General features: G+C 38.6%; 1 protein-coding gene across 1 annotated transcript in view; it reads right to left on the bottom strand.

Annotated features, from left to right (window-relative positions):
• Positions 1 to 6490: 6490 nt before the first annotated feature.
• Positions 6491 to 21375, bottom strand: part of FAM72A (family with sequence similarity 72 member A) — a 201951-nt gene continuing 187066 nt past the window's right edge. The window contains exon 4 of the mRNA XM_053706601.1: positions 6491 to 7236. Coding sequence (XP_053562576.1) covers positions 7136 to 7236 — 101 coding nt within the window. The 3' untranslated portion in view covers positions 6491 to 7135. The remainder of the gene's footprint in view (positions 7237 to 21375) is intronic.

Raw genomic sequence — 21375 nt, 5'->3', positions numbered from 1 at the left:
TCCCTTAGGCTTATTTGACTGGCAGCTCTTTCAGCCAATCAAAGCCTCACCATGCGCCCCATGTAAGTTAAACAGTGATACTGTAAGATAAACAGTTATACTGTAAGTAGCCTCACTGTTTATGTTGCGTAAAAAGCATAGCAGTTGCGTGTGCGCAGTTCAACTTCCAGTTCCAAGCACAGGAGCGTGCTGTGATTAACTTACATGAGGCACATGGTGAGGCTCTGATTAGCTGAAAGAGCCGCCAGTCAAAGAAGCCTAAGTGAAAACCATTCAGAGAGGCTGCATTGAATCAGGTAACGGAGCCTGACAAAAACACTCAGGGACTATTTATCAAGCTCCGTATGGAGCTTGAACGCCCGTGTTTCTGGCGAGCCTTCAGGCTCACCAGAAACACCAGTTATGAAGCAGCGGTCTAAAGACCGCTGCTCCATAACCTGTCCACCTGCTCTGAGGAGGCGGACAGACATTGCGGGAAATCAACCCGATCGAATACGATCGTGTTGATTGACACCCCCTGCTAGCTGCCGATTGGCTGCGAATCTGCAGGGGGCGGTGTTGCACCAGCAGTTCACAAGAGCTGCTGGTGCAATGCTGAGAGCGTATTGCTGTCCGCATTCTGCGATGTCTGTCGGACATGATCTGCTGATCGGCTCATATCCGACAGAGGGTTGATAAATCGGCCCCTCAGTATTAAAAGTAGATTTGACATTGGAACAAAATAAGCATATCAATATGCTAGTTAGCAGAAGAGTTTTCATACTATGTGAAGTTATGGAAGTGAAATTACCATCACTTTAAAGCTCGGGACGTTTGAGGGAAAAGCTGAGGCATAGCTAGGACAACATTATCCTGAAAGACAGAAGGATCTGACGGAGCAATCTTATCTTTAAATAATAAAATCTTATTTAAACAAGAGGAGCAGAACTGCACAGGAGGAACAACCTGAGCCTCCAAGCAAAACAAACATTTGTCAACTGACAAAATAAAATTGTCACTGGAGTCCATAACAAAAGAAAATTGAAGTCTGCAAGAAAACAAAAATAAACTAAGGTCTTAGGTTCCCAGACGAAAGCTCTGCTACTAGCTATGGAACTTAAAATTGGAAAACCAAAATTAAAGAAAAACTAGCACCTTAAACCTCAGCTCTGCTGAGGGCTTACCACTCCTTTAGAACAGCACAGAAAGACCCACAAAGGAAAACTTGAACTCTCTTCTAGCTGCAGATCAACAGGAGATCGTAATAACCACCGCTGAAAAATTCCGGTCTGGCACAGAAGCAGGATACAGGAAGCAAGGAGAAAAATGGTCACATGACCGCAACTAAAATGAAACTGCACCACCAGTGTGACATGGCTCAATATAAATAACTCCCCTATCGTCTCCACACAGACATAGTAGAAAAGATAGTATCAGTAGTGTGCAAATAATTTTTAACATACTCCCATTAAAAGTTCAAAAACCGCTGAACTTGACATCTCTCACTATAACAGACACCTCTCATAACTGTACCAGAGGAATATATAATTGTCCCAATTATAACAGATCCCAGTCAAACGTATAACACAACGTTACATTTTAAGACTATTTTCTGTCAGCCGCATAAATTCTCTGCAGTGCCCTCAAAATCTGCTCTTTATTAAATGAGTATGTCCTTATATAGACATAAATGTCCCCTGAATTATATCCACAGAAATCCTTGATTAACACTTACACCTAGATTTAGAGTTTGGCGTTAGCCGTCAAAAGCAGCGTTAAGGGGTCCTAACGCTGCTTTTGGCCACCCGCTGGTATTTAGAGTCAGGCAGAAGATTCAGAAGATTGAAGACGCCGCCTGGATGAACACTTCTACCAGATGGAAGACCTCTTCTTGCCCCGCTTGGATGAAGACCTCTACCGGATGAAGGACCTCCTCTGCGCACCTTGGATGAAGAATTCGGCTCGGCGAAGACGACTCAAGGTAGGATGATCTTCAGGGGGTTAGCGATAGGTTTTTTAAGGGGGGTTTGGGTGGGTTAGAGTAGGGGTATGTGGGTGGTGGGTTGTAATGTTGGGGGGGTATTGTATTTTTATTTTCAGGTAAAAGAGCTGATTACTTTGGGGCAATGCCCCGCAAAATGCCCTTTTATGGTAAAAGAGCTGATTACTTTGGTAGTTTAGAATAGGGTAGGGCATTTTTTTATTTTGGGTGGATTTTTTATTTTATTAGGGGGCTTAGATTAGGTGTAATTAGTTTAAACATCTTGTAATTCTTTTTTATTTTTTGTAATTTAGTGTTAGGTTTTTTTTGTATTATAGAATAGTTTATTTTATTGTATTTTAAGTTAGCTAATTGTAGGTAATTTATTTAATTAATTTAATGATAGTGTAGTGTTAGGTGTATTTGTAACTTAGGTTAGGATTTATTTTACAGGTAATTTTGTACTTATTTTAACTAGGTAGCTATTAAATAGTTATTAACTATTTAATAGCTATTGTACCTAATTAAAATAAATACAAAGTTGCCTGTAAAATAAATATAAATCCTAAAATAGCTACAATGTAATTATTAACTATATTGTAGCTATATTAGGGTTCATTTTCTAGGTAAGTATTTAGTTTTAAATAGGATTATTTAATTTAATTTTAGGAATATTATTTAGTTTAATTTAAATTATATTTATGTTAGGGGGGTGTTAGGGTTAGGATTAGAGTTAGGTTTAGGGGTTAATAATTTTATTATAGTAGCGGCGACGGTGCGGGCGATTAGGGGTTAATAATTGTAGGTAGGTGTTGGCAATGTTAGGGAGGGCAGATTAGGGGTTAATACTATTTATTCTAGTGTTTGCGAGGCGAGAGTGCGGCGGTTTAGGGGTTAATACATTTATTATAGTGGCGGCGAGGTCCGGTCGGCAGATTAGGGGTTAATAAGTGTAGGTAAGGTGGCGGCGACGTTGGGGGGGGGGGGCAGATTAGGGGTTAATAAATATAATATAGGGGTCGGCGATGTTAGGGGCAGCAGATTAAGGGTTCATAGGCATAATGTAGGTTGCAGCGGTGTACGGAGCGGCAGATTATGGGTTAATAAGTGTAAGGTTAGGGGTGTTTAGACTCGGGGTTCATGTTAGGGTGTTAGGTGCAGACTTAGAGAGTGTTTCCCCATAGGAAACAATGGGGCTGCGTTAGGAGCTGAACGCTGCTTTTTTGCAGGTGTTAGTTTTTTTTTTCCAGCCCAAACTGCCCCATTGTTTCCTATGGGGATATCGTGCACGAGCACATTTTTCCAGCTTACCGCTACCGTAAGCAACGCTGGTATTGAGGGTTGAAGTGGAGCTACATTAGGCTCAACGCTCCCTTTTCTGAGCCTAACGCAGCCCCTCAGACAACTCTAAATACCAGCGTTGTCTTAAGGGTGCGCTGGGAAAAAAAGCAGCGTTAGCTACGCGGGTCTTTACCGACAAAACTCTAAATCTAGAAGGGAAAGCACTTACCTGTGGAAGTTGCTGTCAGGCAGGGAACAGCTTCTTAGGTGTGACAGATTACACCACATCTGACATTGACCTGTAGAAAGAGAAAAAACAGAGAAACCAACTCTGGTTTTCTATAAAGGGGTAGCATTTGTTGTTAGAAATAAAGCAAGGACCACCTCACCGCCTTCTAACTGCTAAAAGCCACCTCTTACTAAACAGGTTGACATGGTCACAGCATAGCCCCAAATCCTTGCTTGCAGGGAAAAGTACCCATTAAAGCAGTGATTTCCAAATTGTGTCGTGACTGCAGTGTGTAGGTGTGTCCCTGCTTCAGCACACATTTTTTTTTTTATTTAAAATTCTTTTTAATTTTTTTTTTGGTTTCCGACTTTCCACTTGCCTGCTACGCAAATCACATAATTGACACGTGTTTGATACTTAGTGGGTCACAGATCATCTTAACCTATTGGTGCAGCTTAGCGGGAACTGAAACTATTACCATTGGCAGCACATTGCCTCCTGGCTGCACGTGTAGTCTCCTCAATCGGCTCGTGACTGCATGTGTATTCAGTAAGTGGGACAGCAGTGTGTTTGCAGTGCGGGCAGTAGTCAGTTGGACTTTTCATCCCATCAACCTCATACATCCCATTAAAATAGTAAGTAGCTATTGGTGTTAAACTTTTTTTTAATTCTTGCACATACATACTGTTACTTATAAATACATTTTGTTATTATATAATTTATGTTTGTGTCCGTATCTCTTAAAACAAGTTAGTTTCACTTCCTGTTTGCTAGTACAACTAAATTACTGTGTTGCAAAATGATGTGGGTCTAAAAAGTGTGTCACCAACATGAAAAGTTTGGAAAGCTCTGCATTAAAGGATTAAATCTTTTCAGACACTCATCTTCGCCATCCTCCTGAACACAGAAGCAAAGAATGACTGGGGGTTATGGGTAAGGGAATTGACACTTAATAGTTCTGCTTGGGTGCTCTTTGCCTCCTCCTGCTGGCCATGAGTTGAATATCCCACTAGTAATTGGAATGAATCGTGGACTCTCCATGCCTTAGGAAAGAAATTTCCTTTAATTTGCTTGGCCTTCTGTATCATGTGACAGCCATCAGTCAATCATATAAAAAAGCACTCAAATGACTAATAGTAAACAGGTAATTTATATTTATTTTAATATAAAATATATACAGCATACTCAGTTTACATATTAATAAAAGCAATGGTTTCCTAGTTTAATAAAATAAACAAAAAAATAAATCTGAAATCTCATCTTAAACCTTCTATACAACTTAAATAGAATTGTCATATACTTCATTGCAGTTATAAAAGGGATGTGTTAAAAAAAGTGTAAATAAAATTCTATAAAATTAATTGCACACACCATAAATTGATTTAAAGGGATATTAAACCCCAAAAAATTTCTTTCATAATTCAGACAGAGAATACAATTTTAAACAACATTCCAATTTACTTCTATTATCTAATTTGTTTCATTCTTTAGATATCCTTAGTTAAAGAAATAGCAATGCACAAAGGTGAGCCAATCACATAAGGCATATATGTGCAGCCACCAATCAGAAGCTACTGAGCCTATCTAGATATGCTTTTCAGGAAAGAATATCAAGAGAATGAAGCAAGGTAGATAACAGAAGTAAATCAGAAAGTTGTTTAAAATGGTATTCTCTATCTGAATCATGAAAGAAAAAAATTGGGTTTAATGTCCCTTTAAGCATGTTAGGCAGTCATCACCCCATCAATAATTAATTAACCAGCCGCCAAGTTTCACTTAAGCTTTTACTGTGTATCTGATATGTGTATTGACTGTGTATTTTTTCTGCGTTTCTGATATCCCTGTGATATCTTATCTAACCTTCTACTAGTTTGGAACAGCTTAGGCCAGGGGTTTTCAAACCTGTGTTCAGGCCTCCCTAACAAGCCAGATTTTCAGGATATCTGAACTGGAGCACAATTGAAATAATCAGATTAGTCAACATGGTTATTAACCTGCTCTCACCAAAGGTAATCCTGAAATTCTGGCCTGTTAGGGAGACCCGAGAACAGGTTTGAAAACATCTAGCTTAGATAAGGAACACAAAAGTGACCATAGCATTTGAGCACAACTCATTTAAATGTTGGCTTTAACATTTTGGGCTAAAATCAGAAAGGTCCAACTGTTTCTGATCAGAATATACTTTGGATTTTTTTTTACATTTAAATTTTAACTTGCTTGCATGTCTATGTATTTGCATAAATCCTAATCTTTGCTAGCTGATGGCTGAATCAGGGAAATCTGGGGAGAGAGACATGGGGAGAGAGACATGGGGAGAGAGACATGGGGAGAGAGACATGGTGGACATGATTAGGCAGATGAGTGGGCAGAGCTGGAGAGAGACTGGATTAGGGCATGGCCAGACAAATGGAATCATTGTAGAAGTTCATGGAGAAGTGTGGTTGGGAATGTGGACAGAGCTCCTAAATGTTGACAGTCTGCAAATGTTTGTGTGTGTTTTTTGTTTGTTTGTTTTTTAAAGGGATATGATACCCAAATGTTGAAACACTTGAAAGTGATGCAGCATAGCTGTAAAAAGCTGACTAGAAAATATCACCTGATGATCTCTATGTAAAAAAGGAAGATATTTTACCTTAAAATGTCCTTAGTATCCCCCCCCTCCTTATTTTAAAGGACTTTAAGCAGCAAATCAGTATGCCTGTCCCGGGACTTGCAAGGGAGCATGCTCATGCACACTCATGTTATTTCCCTATTTAGTTTAAGTTTACAATGAAATCTCATGAGATCACAGAAACAGTTCATGACATCAGCACTGCTGATGCTGATTGGTTGCTGTTAATTTCTTCCTTTTTTTTTTACCTGCTGCAGGGCAGTAACTGAAATATAACTTTTTACACAGCACGTACTTTGGTAAGCTGAGGACATTTTGAGGTAAAATATCTTCCTTTTGTACATAGAGATGTTCAGATTATATTTTCCTGTCAGCTTTTTACAGTTACGCTGCATCACTTTCAAGTGATTTAGCGTATAAGTATTATGTCCCTTTAAATCTACCTAGCAATGCGATGCGTTACTGAGTCTGTGTAATTGTGCAGATCTAGACAGCAACCTAAAGGCTTTCCTTTCTCCATCAGCACATAACAGGAATCTTATTAGAATTTCTGAAATATTTCTCCCTAGTTTAGACAACTAGAGTATTCTAAGAAGTTATTTCAAATGATTCGGAGAACCACATTTTGCTGAACAGGCTCGTGCTGCATTCAATAAATTTTGTTTTAAAAAGGACAGTAAAGTTAAAATTAAACTATTGTGACTCAAATAGAGGAAGCAATTTTAAACAGATTTCTTATTTAATTCAGTTATCTAATTTTCTTTTAGTATAATTTTCTAACACACTACCTAAGTAATATACTACTGGGAGCTTGTTGCTAATTGGTGGCTGCACATATATGTCTCGTCATTAGCTCACTTGATTTGTTCAGCTAGCTCCCAGTAATGCATTGCTGCTCCTTCAACAAAGGATACTAAACAAATTAAGCCAATTTGGTAACAGAAGTAAATTGGAATGTTGTTTAAACATTTGGGGTTTCATGGTTCTTTAAATAAATATGATTACTTTGACAAACTCGGTATAATCAACTCCAAATGATTTAGTATAAATGACTCTATCGCAGATACTGTTCCTGATCGTCTTCTGAAACATTGCTGGGTTCTTCCTGCTTTTCATCTGTATCCGGAAGGTCTTTCCACAGTAAAACTCGCATACCTGAAATAGAAGGCAACCCCCCCCCAAAATTACTTTCTTTGTCAACATACCAGGAGTATACATTTTGAGGCATGTATAACAGGGGGTAGGGATAATAAAGCCCTTAAATGGAAAGGTCAAAATTTGCATTTTTGCAATATACTCAATTTATCAAATGCGCTTCTAGTAAAAGTTATTACCGTTTTTCAGTGGCATACACATATATGCTGTGAGGGCCTGTACACCAGCATTCAAGCTCAGAAAGCTGGCGGTGGTGTGTATTGGATCTGTGAAGATGCTATTTGTGCTATTTGTGTCATATAAGCCACTGCTGACTCTTTTAGAAGGTGTGGTGTTTGTATACTGGTGTGCGGCCCTCACAGAATATGTGCATATGCCACTGAAAAACAATAACTTTTACTAGCAGCATTTGCTAATGGAATTATATTGGAAAGATGCTTCTATTTAAAATTGAAATGCCCCCATACATATTTCACTTTTGACCTATTTCTTAAGGGACACTGTACTTGTAAAATGTATTTACCCTTAATGTGTTGCAAATGTCTTGTTATACCTAAATCATACCCCCCAACTGTCCCGTTTTTCGTGGGACAGTCCCGAACTGAAGGGTCTGTCTCGCTGTCCCGGTAACAGTACTGTCTGTCCCGCATTGCCCTTGGCCGCCTACACAGTTGAGTTTTTGGTGGGAAAAAACAGCAACTTCCTATTGGGTCTTGCTTAAAACTTCCTATTGAGTCCTGTGCTTTACCCTACGTCACTCAGTGTTTGCACCCAATAATATCCTTGCAGTGAGTCAGTGGCTCAAGAACAACTTTTTGCCACACGTGAGAGTAGGCGGGTGCTTGTACCGCTCAGCAGTATGCACAGTCCATTCTTGCTCTGCTCCAGGGACCAACCGGGTGAGCAGGCGCATCAGCAAAAAGAAGCATGTAATCCCCTTGCAGGAATAGCCAAAGTATTCTAGTAGTAACACCAGCACCAGTATCTTGGTATAAACTTTTAATTAGGTTACATTAAAAAACAGCAACTTTTCGTGGCAAACCCACTTAATCATGCTAATTGTATGACACTATTCACACTTCTTTTAAACCTCTTTTAGCGCCAAAAAGGCTTCAGTGAGGGTGTTATCACACCCCCTAGTGGATACAAATGTATATACAATGTATATACAATTTAAAAACAATGTAACTGACTAACTATATTACTGGATGTGCAACAATTGTTATAACTTGTTAACTATAGCAATATTTACATCTCTTATCATATTGATAGTAAACTTTTTCCATTAAAAAGTAAGGCATCAAAGTTATATTTTTTATATGCTTCATAATTCCTAGCAAAAATGACTTGTTAAACTCATAGTTAAAGACCCTTACTTAACAAAATAATGTTTTAGAAATACTGTTTTTAAGTCATATTAACAAACTTTTTATGGTAAGCATTAGTGATTTACTATATAATTACATATGGGTCAACACTAAGAGAAACAATTGAGATCAAAATCTCTGTTTAACCCTTTAGGGATAAGAGTGTCTAATTGATAGATCCATCTAATTTCTTGTTGTTTAAGGATTTTTTCCCTATTGATACCATTACATTGGACAGGAATATGTTGTACAATTTGCCAGCGTAGCTGACTGATATTGTGGCCTTTCTCTAGGAAATGTTTTGATAAAGGAGCTTCCAAATTTTTCTTTCTTATATTTGATCTGTGTTGGCTGAGTCTATCTTTGACTTTCTGTGTGGTCTCGCCTAGATAATACATAGAACACGGACATTTTATAAGATAGACCACAAAACTGCTATCACAGGTATGGAAACCCCTAATATCATAGCGTTTACCATTGTGTGGATGATAAAAATAAGGGCCCTTTATAATAGAGTTACAGCTAACGCATCCCAAGCAGGGATAGCTTCCATTTCTCCTGCTACTCATATATGTTTGTGTATCCTTTTTATTTGTACCAATATCCCATTTACAAGATGATCTTGTATGTTTTTAACCCGTCTATAGGCCATTAAAGGGTATTCCTTAAAGTGTTCAATCTGTTGATTACAGTCCTTTAGAATGTGCCAATGTTTTCTAATGACTCTAGAGATGATTTCACTATAGGCACTATGTTGTGATACAAATATAAGTCTGTTCTCTCTGTTTGTTCTTTCCTGTGATTTCTTAGGGGTTGTTAATTCCTCAATTGTTTTACTTAGTAGTTGTGGGGGATAGCCTCTATGTTTAAATGTATTAGACATCTCCTATAGTCTTTTATCTCTAATTTCTGGTGTATTCACTATTCTTTGCACCCTCAGCAATTGGCTTTTTGTTAATGAATTAATGAGACCCTTGGGATGAAAACTCTTGTATTCTAATAGGGTATTCCTGTCGGTTTCTTTGGAATAAATATCTATATCTAACCTATTCTGTCCCTAAGTAACTCTTGTGTCCAAGAATGTAATATGTTCCTTGCTATGAGTCAATGTAAACTGTAGGCCTCTTACCATTGTGTTAAGTTCTTTAGTAAATTCTTCGAGTTCTCCAATGCTGCCCCAACACACGCCAAAAACTTCATCTATATAGCGCCCCCACACAGATCCGTGTTGTCTAAATAGATGATTTTCATATACTAGGCGCTCTTCAAACTCGTTCATGTACAGGTTGGCGTATGATGAGGCAACATTGGAGCCCATTGCTGTCCCCTTTATCTGGATGTACCAATCATCTTGGAAAAGGAAAAAGTTCCAATATAATATTAAACGCAATATAATATTAAACGCAATAAATTGTTTTCAAATTGTATATGCATTGTAAATTAATTTGTATCCACTAGGGGGTGTGATAAACCTCTTTTTGGCGCTAAAAGAGGTTTAAAAGAAGTGTGAATAGTGTCATACAATTAGGATGATTAAGTGGGTTTGTCACTAAACGTTGCTGTTTTTTAATGTAACCTAAATAAAAGTTTATACCAAGATACTGGTGCTGGTGTTACTACTAGAATACTTTGGATATCCAGGGGATTTTGCAGCTGCCCCCTACACCGTGCATCCCTGGATACTGATAGTGCTGTATACCCCATACATTGGAATCTTGCAGGCATAGCGGCACTATCATGTAGTGAAGATGCAGGGAAAGTGCTGGGGCTCCCGATCTACCTACTGCTGTCTTAAGGCTGCTCATGTGCGGGGCTTTATCCACTGGAGGTGAGCGCAATTGTGTAGAATAGAGGCCCCGGTTAAGGGAAGTGACAGCAGCATTAACTATATCAGCAGTATATGACTGACTCCTTTAGATGCTGTAACAATAACAAAATAAACGTTTTCAGTGCAGAGGAGCAGTCAGAGGCATCCTGCTCTTTACTGTATCAGTGCAGAGTCTCACCATGGAAGCTAAAGATTTAGGATTTCTTTGTGTGGAAAACCCCCAGAAAACATAAATTATGCTTACCAGATAATTTCATTTCCTTCTATACAAGGAGAGTCCACGACATCATTCCTTACTGTTGGGAAATACTGAACCTGGCCACGAGGAGGAGGCAAAGACACCCCAGCCAAAGGCTTAAATACCTCTCCCAGCCTCTGACAGCGAACAGCCCACTGCAGAATTCGAGATACCTCCCTCATTGCTAGGGAGCTTCTCGTTCCCCCCTACATGGTTGATGTAAGCCACCAAGGTTATATTGTCTGATTGGAATCTGATAAACTGGGACGAACCCAGAAGGGGCCAAGCCTTCAGAGCATTGAAGTTCCAGAATGTTGATCGGGAGGGAGCGTTCCTCCTGAGACCACCGGCCCTGTGCCTTCTTGGCACCCCAAACAGCTCCCCATCCTGAAAGACTTGCGTCCGTAGTCACAATCTCCCAGGATGGTCTTAAAGGGACAATCTAGGCCAAAATAAACTTTCATGATTCAGATAGAGCATGTAATTTTAAACAATTTTCCAATTTACTTTTATCACCAATTTTGCTTTGTTCTCTTGGTATTCTTAGTTGAAAGCTTAACCTAGGAGGTTCATATGCTAATTTCTTAGACCTTGAAGTCCACCTCTTTCAGATTGCATTTTAACAGTTTTTCACCACTAGAGGGTGTTAGTTCACGTATTTCATATAGATAACACTGTGCTCATGCACGAGAAGTTATCTGGGAGCAGTCACTGATTGGCTAGACTGCAAGTCTGTCAAAAGAACTGAAAAAAGGGGCAGATTGCAGAGGCTTCGATACAAGATAATCACAGAGGTTAAAAGTATATTATTATAACTGTGTTAGTTATGCAAAACTGGGAAATGGGAAATAAAGGGATTATCTATCTTTTAAAACAATAATAAAACAATAAAAATTCTGGTGTAGACTGTCCCTTTAAGAAGGATGTCCCTCAGAACAGATGATCTGGACAGAGCCAAGAGAGCAATTCCCTTGACCGGTTGTCCAGAGAGATCTGTTGAAACAGATCCGAATGATCGCTGTTCCACTCCCTCAGCATGCACAGTTGCAGTGGTCTGAGACGGAACCTGGCAAAGGGAATGATGTCCATGCTGGACACCATGAGACCCATTACCTCCATAGAAATAGTGGCAACGGTGTTAGTTTAAGCAAATATCAACCCCTTCATAATATAGTATGCTGAAATAATAGTAGATATATAATCTATTCAGTATTCATTATATACCAGTTAGTATCACTGGTGAAGAGTAGGAGAAGGGGGGTGCTGACTGTCTGATAGATATATAGGTACAAAAAAGAGAGAGAAGTTTGACAGTACCCAGCACTCACAAAACACTATATAGTAACAGTATGCATTGAAAACCGGATTGTGTCCAGAACTGGTTATTAAAACGTAACTTTTACTAATGATAGGATAAAATAATAAAGGTTGGTAAATAGTACCAAATGTATAACATAAATATGTGAGACATACATTTAAAACTTAGATTAAGAAACAGATCAGGACTGTGTGTGTGAGACTTCAAAAACAGAATTACTTCCCTGGGTAATAGTTCAAATACACCGTAACCCTCAGGGCTCAGAGAATACACGGATTGCTCTAAAGCTAATCTAAAAAGGGGATTGACCCCAACAACATTACCTAATCTGAGCAATACTGGTACCTAGAGCAGGAGAGGAAACGGTTTATAAATGACTGATTAAGGAAGGCAATTGCCACATCAATATAAGCTTAGAAAAGTCCCAGGTAAACACAAATTAGCAAGTCTCATGCACACAGACAAGGCCCGATGTACATTTCGCCGCTAGCACGGATTTCTCAGAGGCTAACCAGAGTCAGGGCCCCCAACCCGGTATTTGTATCGTCATAGACCAATAGAAATTGGTTCTAAGCACACACCTCTAGATGCAGCCTATCACAAGAGGCTTAATGTAATTGGTTAAAGATTCATCACATGATCGTATCAAGCAGGTGTCAGGATAATAACATGTTGAAACATTTTGTGATATAAGGTATTAGATATTTGCTACATTGTTTCAAAATCAAGAATAGGTGTCAGGAGCATTGAAAGATGACAGCAACCGTTCCATCCCAACATGATTTACTAAACTCAATTGTAATTTTCAATCATGCAGGTCTAGCTTACTCAGAATTGTCACTCCCACCTGGTCAAAGATTAATTCTATCCACCAATTGGGTTAGAAAGTGTCTTACAATACAAAAATCTGCGTTTATTACCAATAACAGATTTTCATTCACACCTTTCAACAAACATATAATGAGATTCATCCTTCCTATGTCACACATAGGAAAATCCTCAATTGATGCATAAATCCTCTCCATGTATGTTGATAGAAAATTTGATTGCATTTTTCAAAAAACGATCATAAGAGAATGATGTTAACATCCTTCCTATATCACACGAAGGTGAATACTCTATAGATTAAGTGCATAAAATAGCTTGATATTAAAAATCTATATGTAAGATTTATGAATAATATCACGTAATGCGTATCACATTTCGAATAGCGAATCAAAAAAGGGGGGGACATTGTTTGCAATATTTCAGCCAATATTATCACTATAGTGCAGATCCTGCCCATTAGTGGATTAACCAAATTTAATTGCGTTTTTCAACAAACGATAATAAAAGAATAATGTCAACACTAATCCACCAATTGACTTAAATTGAACATACTATTCTTATTTATAAAAGCAAAGAGTATTGTTTCTTATGCCTCTCCATGTATATTGATAGAAAGTTTAAATTTTAATTGCGTTTTTCAAAAAACGATCATGAGAGAATGATGTCAAAACTCATTCACAAATTGACTTAAATCAGACACACTCTTCATATCTGTCAGAGCAAAGAGTAATGTTAACACGAATAAGTATACTGTATTGACTCTATTGAAACGAAATATTATTGTGTGTCCCTAGTAGATTAAGTGCATAAAATAGCTTGATATCAAAAATCTGTATGTAAGATTTATGAATAATTTCACGTAATGCGTATCACATTTCAAATAGCAAACCAAAAAAGGGGGGACATTGTTTGCAATGTTTCAGCCAATATTATCACTATAGTGCAAATCCTGCCCATTAGTGGATTAACCAAATTTAATTGCGTTTTTCAACAAACGATAATAAGAGAATAATGTCAACACTAATCCACCAATTGACTTAAATTGAACACACTATTCTTATTTATAAAAGCAAAGAGTATTGTTATGCAGTCATAAGATGAAATATGCTAAAGTGTATCTCTTATTACAGTGGTTATAGTTATAATTTATTTTGTACTGTAATTTCCCAAACGTCATCTGCTACAAGTATAGGACTATCATTCGTGCCAGTATGGTAGTTTATCCCTATATGGGTTATTACAATAGTGTTACTGTTCCTTCTGTCATGGATTATTGATCTATATGCACATAAAAAGTCACCTATTGTTCATTTACAGGAATGCCGCAAATCCATCCTGTTCGTTAATCCCATTGGGTGTAAGGGTATTAAGCCAAAAAATCCAGCGGCATTCAGATTGGAGCAGCATTTGTTCTATATCTCCTCCTCTTATGCCTGGTTTTATAACCTGTAATACAGAGACTTTTAGTCGTGGTCTAGGACCATGTTTCTTTAAGTAATGTCTTGCTACCGGAGTAAGTGTTTTATTTTTACCTATATCAGTAATGCAATTTTTAATGCTATTGATATGTTCACCTATTCTGGTGCGTAGTTCTCTGGTCGTAATACCCACATATCTCAAACCACATTCACACAGTAAACAGTAGACCACATTTTTGGTCCTACAATTAGCGAAACCAAGCATTCGTTTGGTTCCAGCGCGTGTAGAAAATTCTCTTTCATCATGTATATATTCGCAGAAGATATATACGAATATATACATGATGAAAGAGAATTTTCTACACACAATAATATTTCGTTTCAATAGAGTCAATACAGTATACTTATTCGTGTTAACATTACTCTTTGCTCTGACAGATATGAAGAGTGTGTCTGATTTAAGTCAATTTGTGAATGAGTTTTGACATCATTCTCTCATGATCGTTTTTTGAAAAACGCAATTAAAATTTAAACTTTCTATCAATATACATGGAGAGGCATAAGAAACAATACTCTTTGCTTTTATAAATAAGAATAGTATGTTCAATTTAAGTCAATTGGTGGATTAGTGTTGACATTATTCTTTTATTATCGTTTGTTGAAAAACGCAATTAAATCTGGTTAATCCACTAATGGGCAGGATCTGCACTATAGTGATAATATTGGCTGAAATATTGCAAACAATGTCCCCCCCTTTTTTGATTCGCTATTCGAAATGTGATACGCATTACGTGATATTATTCATAAATCTTACATATAGATTTTTAATATCAAGCTATTTTATGCACTTAATCTACTAGGGACACACAAGAAGACTCCGTCTCAATAGAGTCAATATACTTATTCGTGTTAACATTACTCTTTGCTCTGACAGATAAGAAGAGTGTGTCTTATTTAAGCCAATTTGTGAATGATTTTTGACCTCATTCTCTCATGATCGTTTTTTGAAAAAAGCAATTAAAACTTAAATAAATTTAAATTTTCTATCAATATACATGGAGAGGTTTTATTTATTTATTTTTCTACATCAATAGAGTATTCACCTTCGTGTGATATAGGAAGGATGTTAACATCATTCTCTTATGATCGTTTTTTGAAAAACGCAATCAAATTTTCTATCAACATACATGGAGAGGATTTATGCATCAATTGAGGATTTTCCTATGTGTGACATAGGAAGGATGAATCTCATTATATGTTTGTTGAAAGGTGTGAATGAAAATCTGTTATTGGTAATAAACGCAGATTTTTGTATTGTAAGACACTTTCTAATCCAATTGGTGGATAGAATTAATCTTTGACCAGGTGGGAGTGACAATTCTGAGTAAGCTAGACCTGCATGATTGAAAATTACAATCGAGTTTAGTAAATCATGTTGGGATGGAACGGTTGCTGTCATCTTTCAATGTTCCTGACACCTATTCTTGATTTTGAAACAATGTAGCAAATATCTAATACCTTATATCACAAAATTGTTTCAACATGTTACTATCCTGACACCTGCTTGATACGATCATGTGATGAATCTTTAACCAATTACATTAAGCCTCTTGTGATAGGCTGCATCTAGAGGTGTGTGCTTAGAACCAATTTCTATTGGTCTATGACGATACAAATACCGGGTTGGGGGCCCTGACTCTGGTTAGCCTCTGAGAAATCCGTGCTAGCGGCGAAATGTACATCAGGCCTTGTCTGTGTGCATGAGACTTGCTAATTTGTGTTTACCTGGGACTTTTCTAAGCTTATATTGATGTGGCAATTGCCTTCCTTAATCAGTCATTTATAAACCGTTTCCTCTCCTGCTCTAGGTACCAGTATTGCTCAGATTAGGTAATGTTGTTGGGGTCAATCCCCTTTTTAGATTAGCTTTAGAGCAATCCGTGTATTCTCTGAGCCCTGAGGGTTACGGTTTATTTGAACTATTACCCAGGGAAGTAATTCTGTTTTTGAAGTCTCACACACACAGTCCTGATCTGTTTCTTAATCTAAGTTTTAAATGTATGTCTCACATATTTATGTTATACATTTGGTACTATTTACCAACCTTTATTATTTTATCCTATCATTAGTAAAAGTAATAACCAGTTCTGGACACAATCCGGTTTTCAATGCATACTGTTACTATATAGTGTTTTGTGAGTGCTGGGTACTGTCAAACTTCTCTCTCTTTTTTGTACCCATTACCTCCATACACTGAGCCACAGAGGGCCTTAAGGAGGTCCGGAGGGCAAGACATACTAAAGCAAGCTTGCAACGTCTCTGGTCTGTTAGAAAACATAATTTATGTAAGAACTTACCTGATAAATTCATTTCTTTCATATTAGCAAGAGTCCATGAGCTAGTGACGTATGGGAATATACATTCCTACCAGGAGGGGCAAAGTTTCCGAAACCTCAAAATGCCTATAAATACACCCCTCACCACACCCACAAATCAGTTTAACGAATAGCCAAGAAGTGGGGTGATAAGAAAAAAGTGCGAAAGCATAAAAAATAAGGAATTGGAATAAAAAAAATCATAACCACCTCAAAAAGGGTGGGCCTCATGGACTCTTGCTAATATGAAAGAAATGAATTTATCAGGTAAGTTCTTACATAAATTATGTTTTCTTTCATGTAATTAGCAAGAGTCCATGAGCTAGTGACGTATGGGATAATGAATACCCAAGATGTGGATCTTCCACGCAAGAGTCACTAGAGAGGGAGGGATAAAATAAACACAGCCAATTCCGCTGAAAAATAATCCACACCCCAAAACAAAGTTTAAATCTTATAATGAAAAAAACTGAAATTATAAGCAGAAGAATCAAACTGAAACAGCTGCCTGAAGTACTTTTCTACCAAAGACTGCTTCAGAAGAAGAAAACACATGAAAATGGTAGAATTTAGTAAAAGTATGCAAAGAAGACCAAGTTGCTGCTTTGCAAATCTGATCAACCGAAGCTTCATTCCTAAATGCCCAGGAAGTAGAGAATGACCTAGTCGAATGAGCTGTAATCCTTTGAGGCGGAGTTCTACTCGACTCAACATAAGCATGATGAATCAAAGACTTTAACCAAGATGCCAAAGAAATGGCAGAAGCCTTCTGACCTTTCCTAGAACCAGAAAAGATAACAAATAGACTAGAAGTCTTTCGGAAATCTTTAGTAGCTTCAACATAATATTTCAAAGCTCTAACTACATCCAAAGAATGCAACGATCTTTCCTTAGAGTTCTTAGGATTAGGACACAATGAAGGAACCACAATTTCTCTACTAATGTTGTTAGAATTCACAACCTTAGGTAAAAATTTAAATGAAGTTCGCAACACCGCCTTATCCTGATGAAAAATCAGAAAAGGAGACTCACAAGAAAGAGCAAATAATTCAGAAACTCTTCTAGCAGAAGAGATGGCCAAAAGAAACAAAACTTTCCAAGAAAGTAATTTAATATCCAGCGAATGCATAGGTTCAAACGGAGGAGCTTGAAGAGCCCCCAGAACCAAATTCAAACTCTAAGGAGGAGAAATTGACTTAATGACAGGTTTTATACGAACCAAAGCCTGTACAAAACAATGAATATCAGGAAGATTAGCAATCTTTCTGTGAAAAAGAACAGAAAGAGCAGAGATTTGTCCTTTCAAGGAACTTGCAGACAAACCTTTATCCAAACCATCCTGAAGAAACTGTAAAATTCTAGGAATTGTTAGAAATGTAAGTCTTCCAGACTCGATAATATATCTTCCTAGATACAGATTTACGAGCCTGTAACATAGTATTAATTACGGAGTCAGAGAAACCTCTATGACTGAGAATCAAGCGTTCAATCTCCATACCTTCAAATTTAAGGATTTGAGATCCTGATGGAAAAAAGGACCTTGCGATAGAAGGTCTGGTCTTAACTGAAGAGTCCACGGTTGGCAAGTAGCCATCCGGACAAGATCTGCATACCAAAACCTGTGAGGCCATGCTGGAGCCACCAGCAGAACAAACGAACGCTCCTTTAGAATCTTGGAAATCACTCTTGGAAGAAGAACTAGAGGCGGAAAGATATAGGCAGGATGATACTTCCAAGGAAGTGACAATGCATCCACTGCTTCCGCCTGAGGATCCCTGGATCTGGACAGATACCTGGGAAGCTTCTTGTTTAGATGGGAAGCCATCAGATCTATTTCTGGAAGTCCCCACATTTGAACAATCTGACGAAATACCTCTGGGTGAAGAGACCATTTGCCCGGATGTAATGTTTGGCGACTGAGATAATCCGCTTCCCAATTGTCTATACCTGGGATATGAACCGCAGAAATTAGACAGCAGCTGGATTCCGCCCATACAAGTATTCGAGATACTTCTTTCATAGCCAGAGGACTGTGAGTCCCTCCTTGATGATTGACATATGCCACGGTTGTGACATTGTCCGTCTGAAAACAAATGAACGACTCTCTCTTTAGAAGAGGCCACGACTGAAGAGCTCTGAAAATCGCACGGAGTTCCAAAATGTTGATTGGTAATCTCGCCTCCTGAGATTCCCAAACCCCTTGTGCTGTCAGAGACCCCCATACAGCTCCCCAACCTGTCAGACTTGCATCTGTTGAAATCACAGTCCAGGTCGGAAGAACAAAAGAAGCCCCCTGAACTAAACGAAGGTGGTCTGTCCACCACGTCAGAGAGTGTCGTACAATCGGTTTTAAAGATATTAATTGTGATATCTTTGTATAATCCCTACACCACTGGTTCAGCATACAGAGCTGAAGAGGTTGCATGTGAAAACGAGCAAAGGGGATCGCGTCGGATGCAGCAGTCATAAGACCTAGAATTTCCATGCATAAGGCTACCGAAGGGAATGATTGAGACTGAAGGTTTCAACAAGCTGAAACCAATTTCAGACGTCTCTTGTCCGTCAGCGATAGAGTCATGGACACTGAATCTATCTGGATACCTAAAAATGTTACCCTTGTCTGAGGAATCAACGAACTCTTTGGTAAATTGATCCTCCAACCATGTTCTCGAAGAAACGATACAAGTCGATTCGTATGAGATTCTGCTAAATGTGAAGACTGAGCAAGTACCAAGATATCGTCCAAATAAGGAAATACCACAATACCCTGTTCTCTGATTACAGATAGAAGGGCACCGAGAACCTTTGTAAAAATCCTTGGAGCTGTTGCTAGGCCAAACGGCAGAGCCACAAACTGGTAATGCTTGTCTAGAAAGAGAATCTCAGAAACTGATAGTGATCTGGATCAATCGGAATATGCAGATATGTATCCTGTAAATCTATTGTGGACATATAATGCCCTTGCTGAACAAAAACAGAATTTATGCTTACCTGATAAATTACTTTCTCCAACGGTGTGTCCGGTCCACGGCGTCATCCTTACTTGTGGGATATTCTCCTCCCCAACAGGAAATGGCAAAGAGCCCAGCAAAGCTGGTCACATGATCCCTCCTAGGCTCCGCCTACCCCAGTCATTCGACCGACGGACAGGAGGAAATATGCATAGGAGAAACCATATGATATCGTGGTGACTGTAGTTAGAGAAAATAATTCATCAGACCTGATTAAAAAAACCAGGGCGGGCCGTGGACCGGACACACCGTTGGAGAAAGTAATTTATCAGGTAAGCATAAATTCTGTTTTCTCCAACATAGGTGTGTCCGGTCCACGGCGTCATCCTTACTTGTGGGAACCAATACCAAAGCTTTAGGACACGGATGAAGGGAGGGAGCAAATCAGGTCACCTAAACGGAAGGCACCACAGCTTGCAAAACCTTTCTCCCAAAAATAGCCTCCGAAGAAGCAAAAGTATCAAATTTGTAAAATTTGGCAAAAGTGTGCAGAGAAGACCAAGTCGCTGCCTTACATATCTGGTCAACAGAAGCCTCGTTCTTGAAGACCCATGTGGAAGCCACAGCCCTAGTGGAGTGAGCTGTGATTCTTTCAGGAGGCTGCCGTCCGGCAGTCTCATAAGCCAATCGGATAATGCTTTTAAGCCAAAAAGAAAGAGAGGTAGAAGTTGCTTTTTGACCTCTCCTTTTACCAGAATAAACAACAAACAAAGAAGATGTTTGTCTGAAATCTTTAGTAGCCTCTAAATAGAATTTTAGAGCACGGACCACGTCCAAATTGTGTAACAAACGTTCCTTCTTTGAAACTGGATTCGGACACAAAGAAGGTACAACTATCTCCTGGTTAATATTTTTGTTGGAAACAACTTTCGGAAGAAAACCAGGCTTAGTACGCAAAACCACCTTATCTGCATGGAACACCAGATAGGGCGGAGAACACTGCAGAGCAGATAACTCTGAAACTCTTCTAGCAGAAGAAATTGCAACCAAAAACAAAACTGTCCAAGATAATAACTTAATATCTACGGAATGTAAGGGTTCAAACGGAACCCCTTGAAGAACTGAAAGAACTAGATTTAGACTCCAGGGAGGAGTCAAAGGTCTGTAAACAGGCTTGATTCTAACCAGAGCCTGAACAAATGCTTGAACATCTGGCACAGCTGCCAGCCGTTTGTGAAGTAAAACAGATAAAGCAGAGATCTGTCCCTTCAGAGAACTTGCAGATAATCCTTTCTCCAACCTTCTTGTAGAAAGGATAGAATCTTAGGAATTTTTATCTTGTTCCAGGGGAATCCTTTAGATTCACACCAACAGATATATTTTTTCCATATTTTATGGTAAAATTTTCTAGTTACAGGCTTTCTAGCCTGAATCATAGTATCTATTACAGAATCTGAAAACCCACGCTTTGATAAAATGAAGCGTTCAATCTCCAAGCCGTCAGTTGGAGGGAGACCAGATTCGGATGTTCGAATGGACCTTGAACAAGAAGGTCCTGTCTCAAAGGTAGCTTCCATGGTGGAGCCGATGACATATTCACCAGGTCTGCATACCAAGTCCTGCGTGGCCACGCAGGAGCTATCAAGATCACCGAAGCCCTCTCCTGATTGATCCTGGCTACCAGCCTGGGAATGAGAGGAAACGGTGGGAATACATAAGCTAGGTTGAAGGTCCAAGGTGCTACTAGTGCATCTACTAGAGTCGCCTTGGGATCCCTGGATCTGGACCCGTAGCAAGGAACCTTGAAGTTCTGACG

This window comes from Bombina bombina, chromosome 3 (genome assembly GCF_027579735.1).
Source record: "Bombina bombina isolate aBomBom1 chromosome 3, aBomBom1.pri, whole genome shotgun sequence".
Classification (NCBI taxonomy): domain Eukaryota; kingdom Metazoa; phylum Chordata; class Amphibia; order Anura; family Bombinatoridae; genus Bombina; species Bombina bombina.
This window is presented reverse-complemented; position numbering and strand designations above follow the sequence as displayed.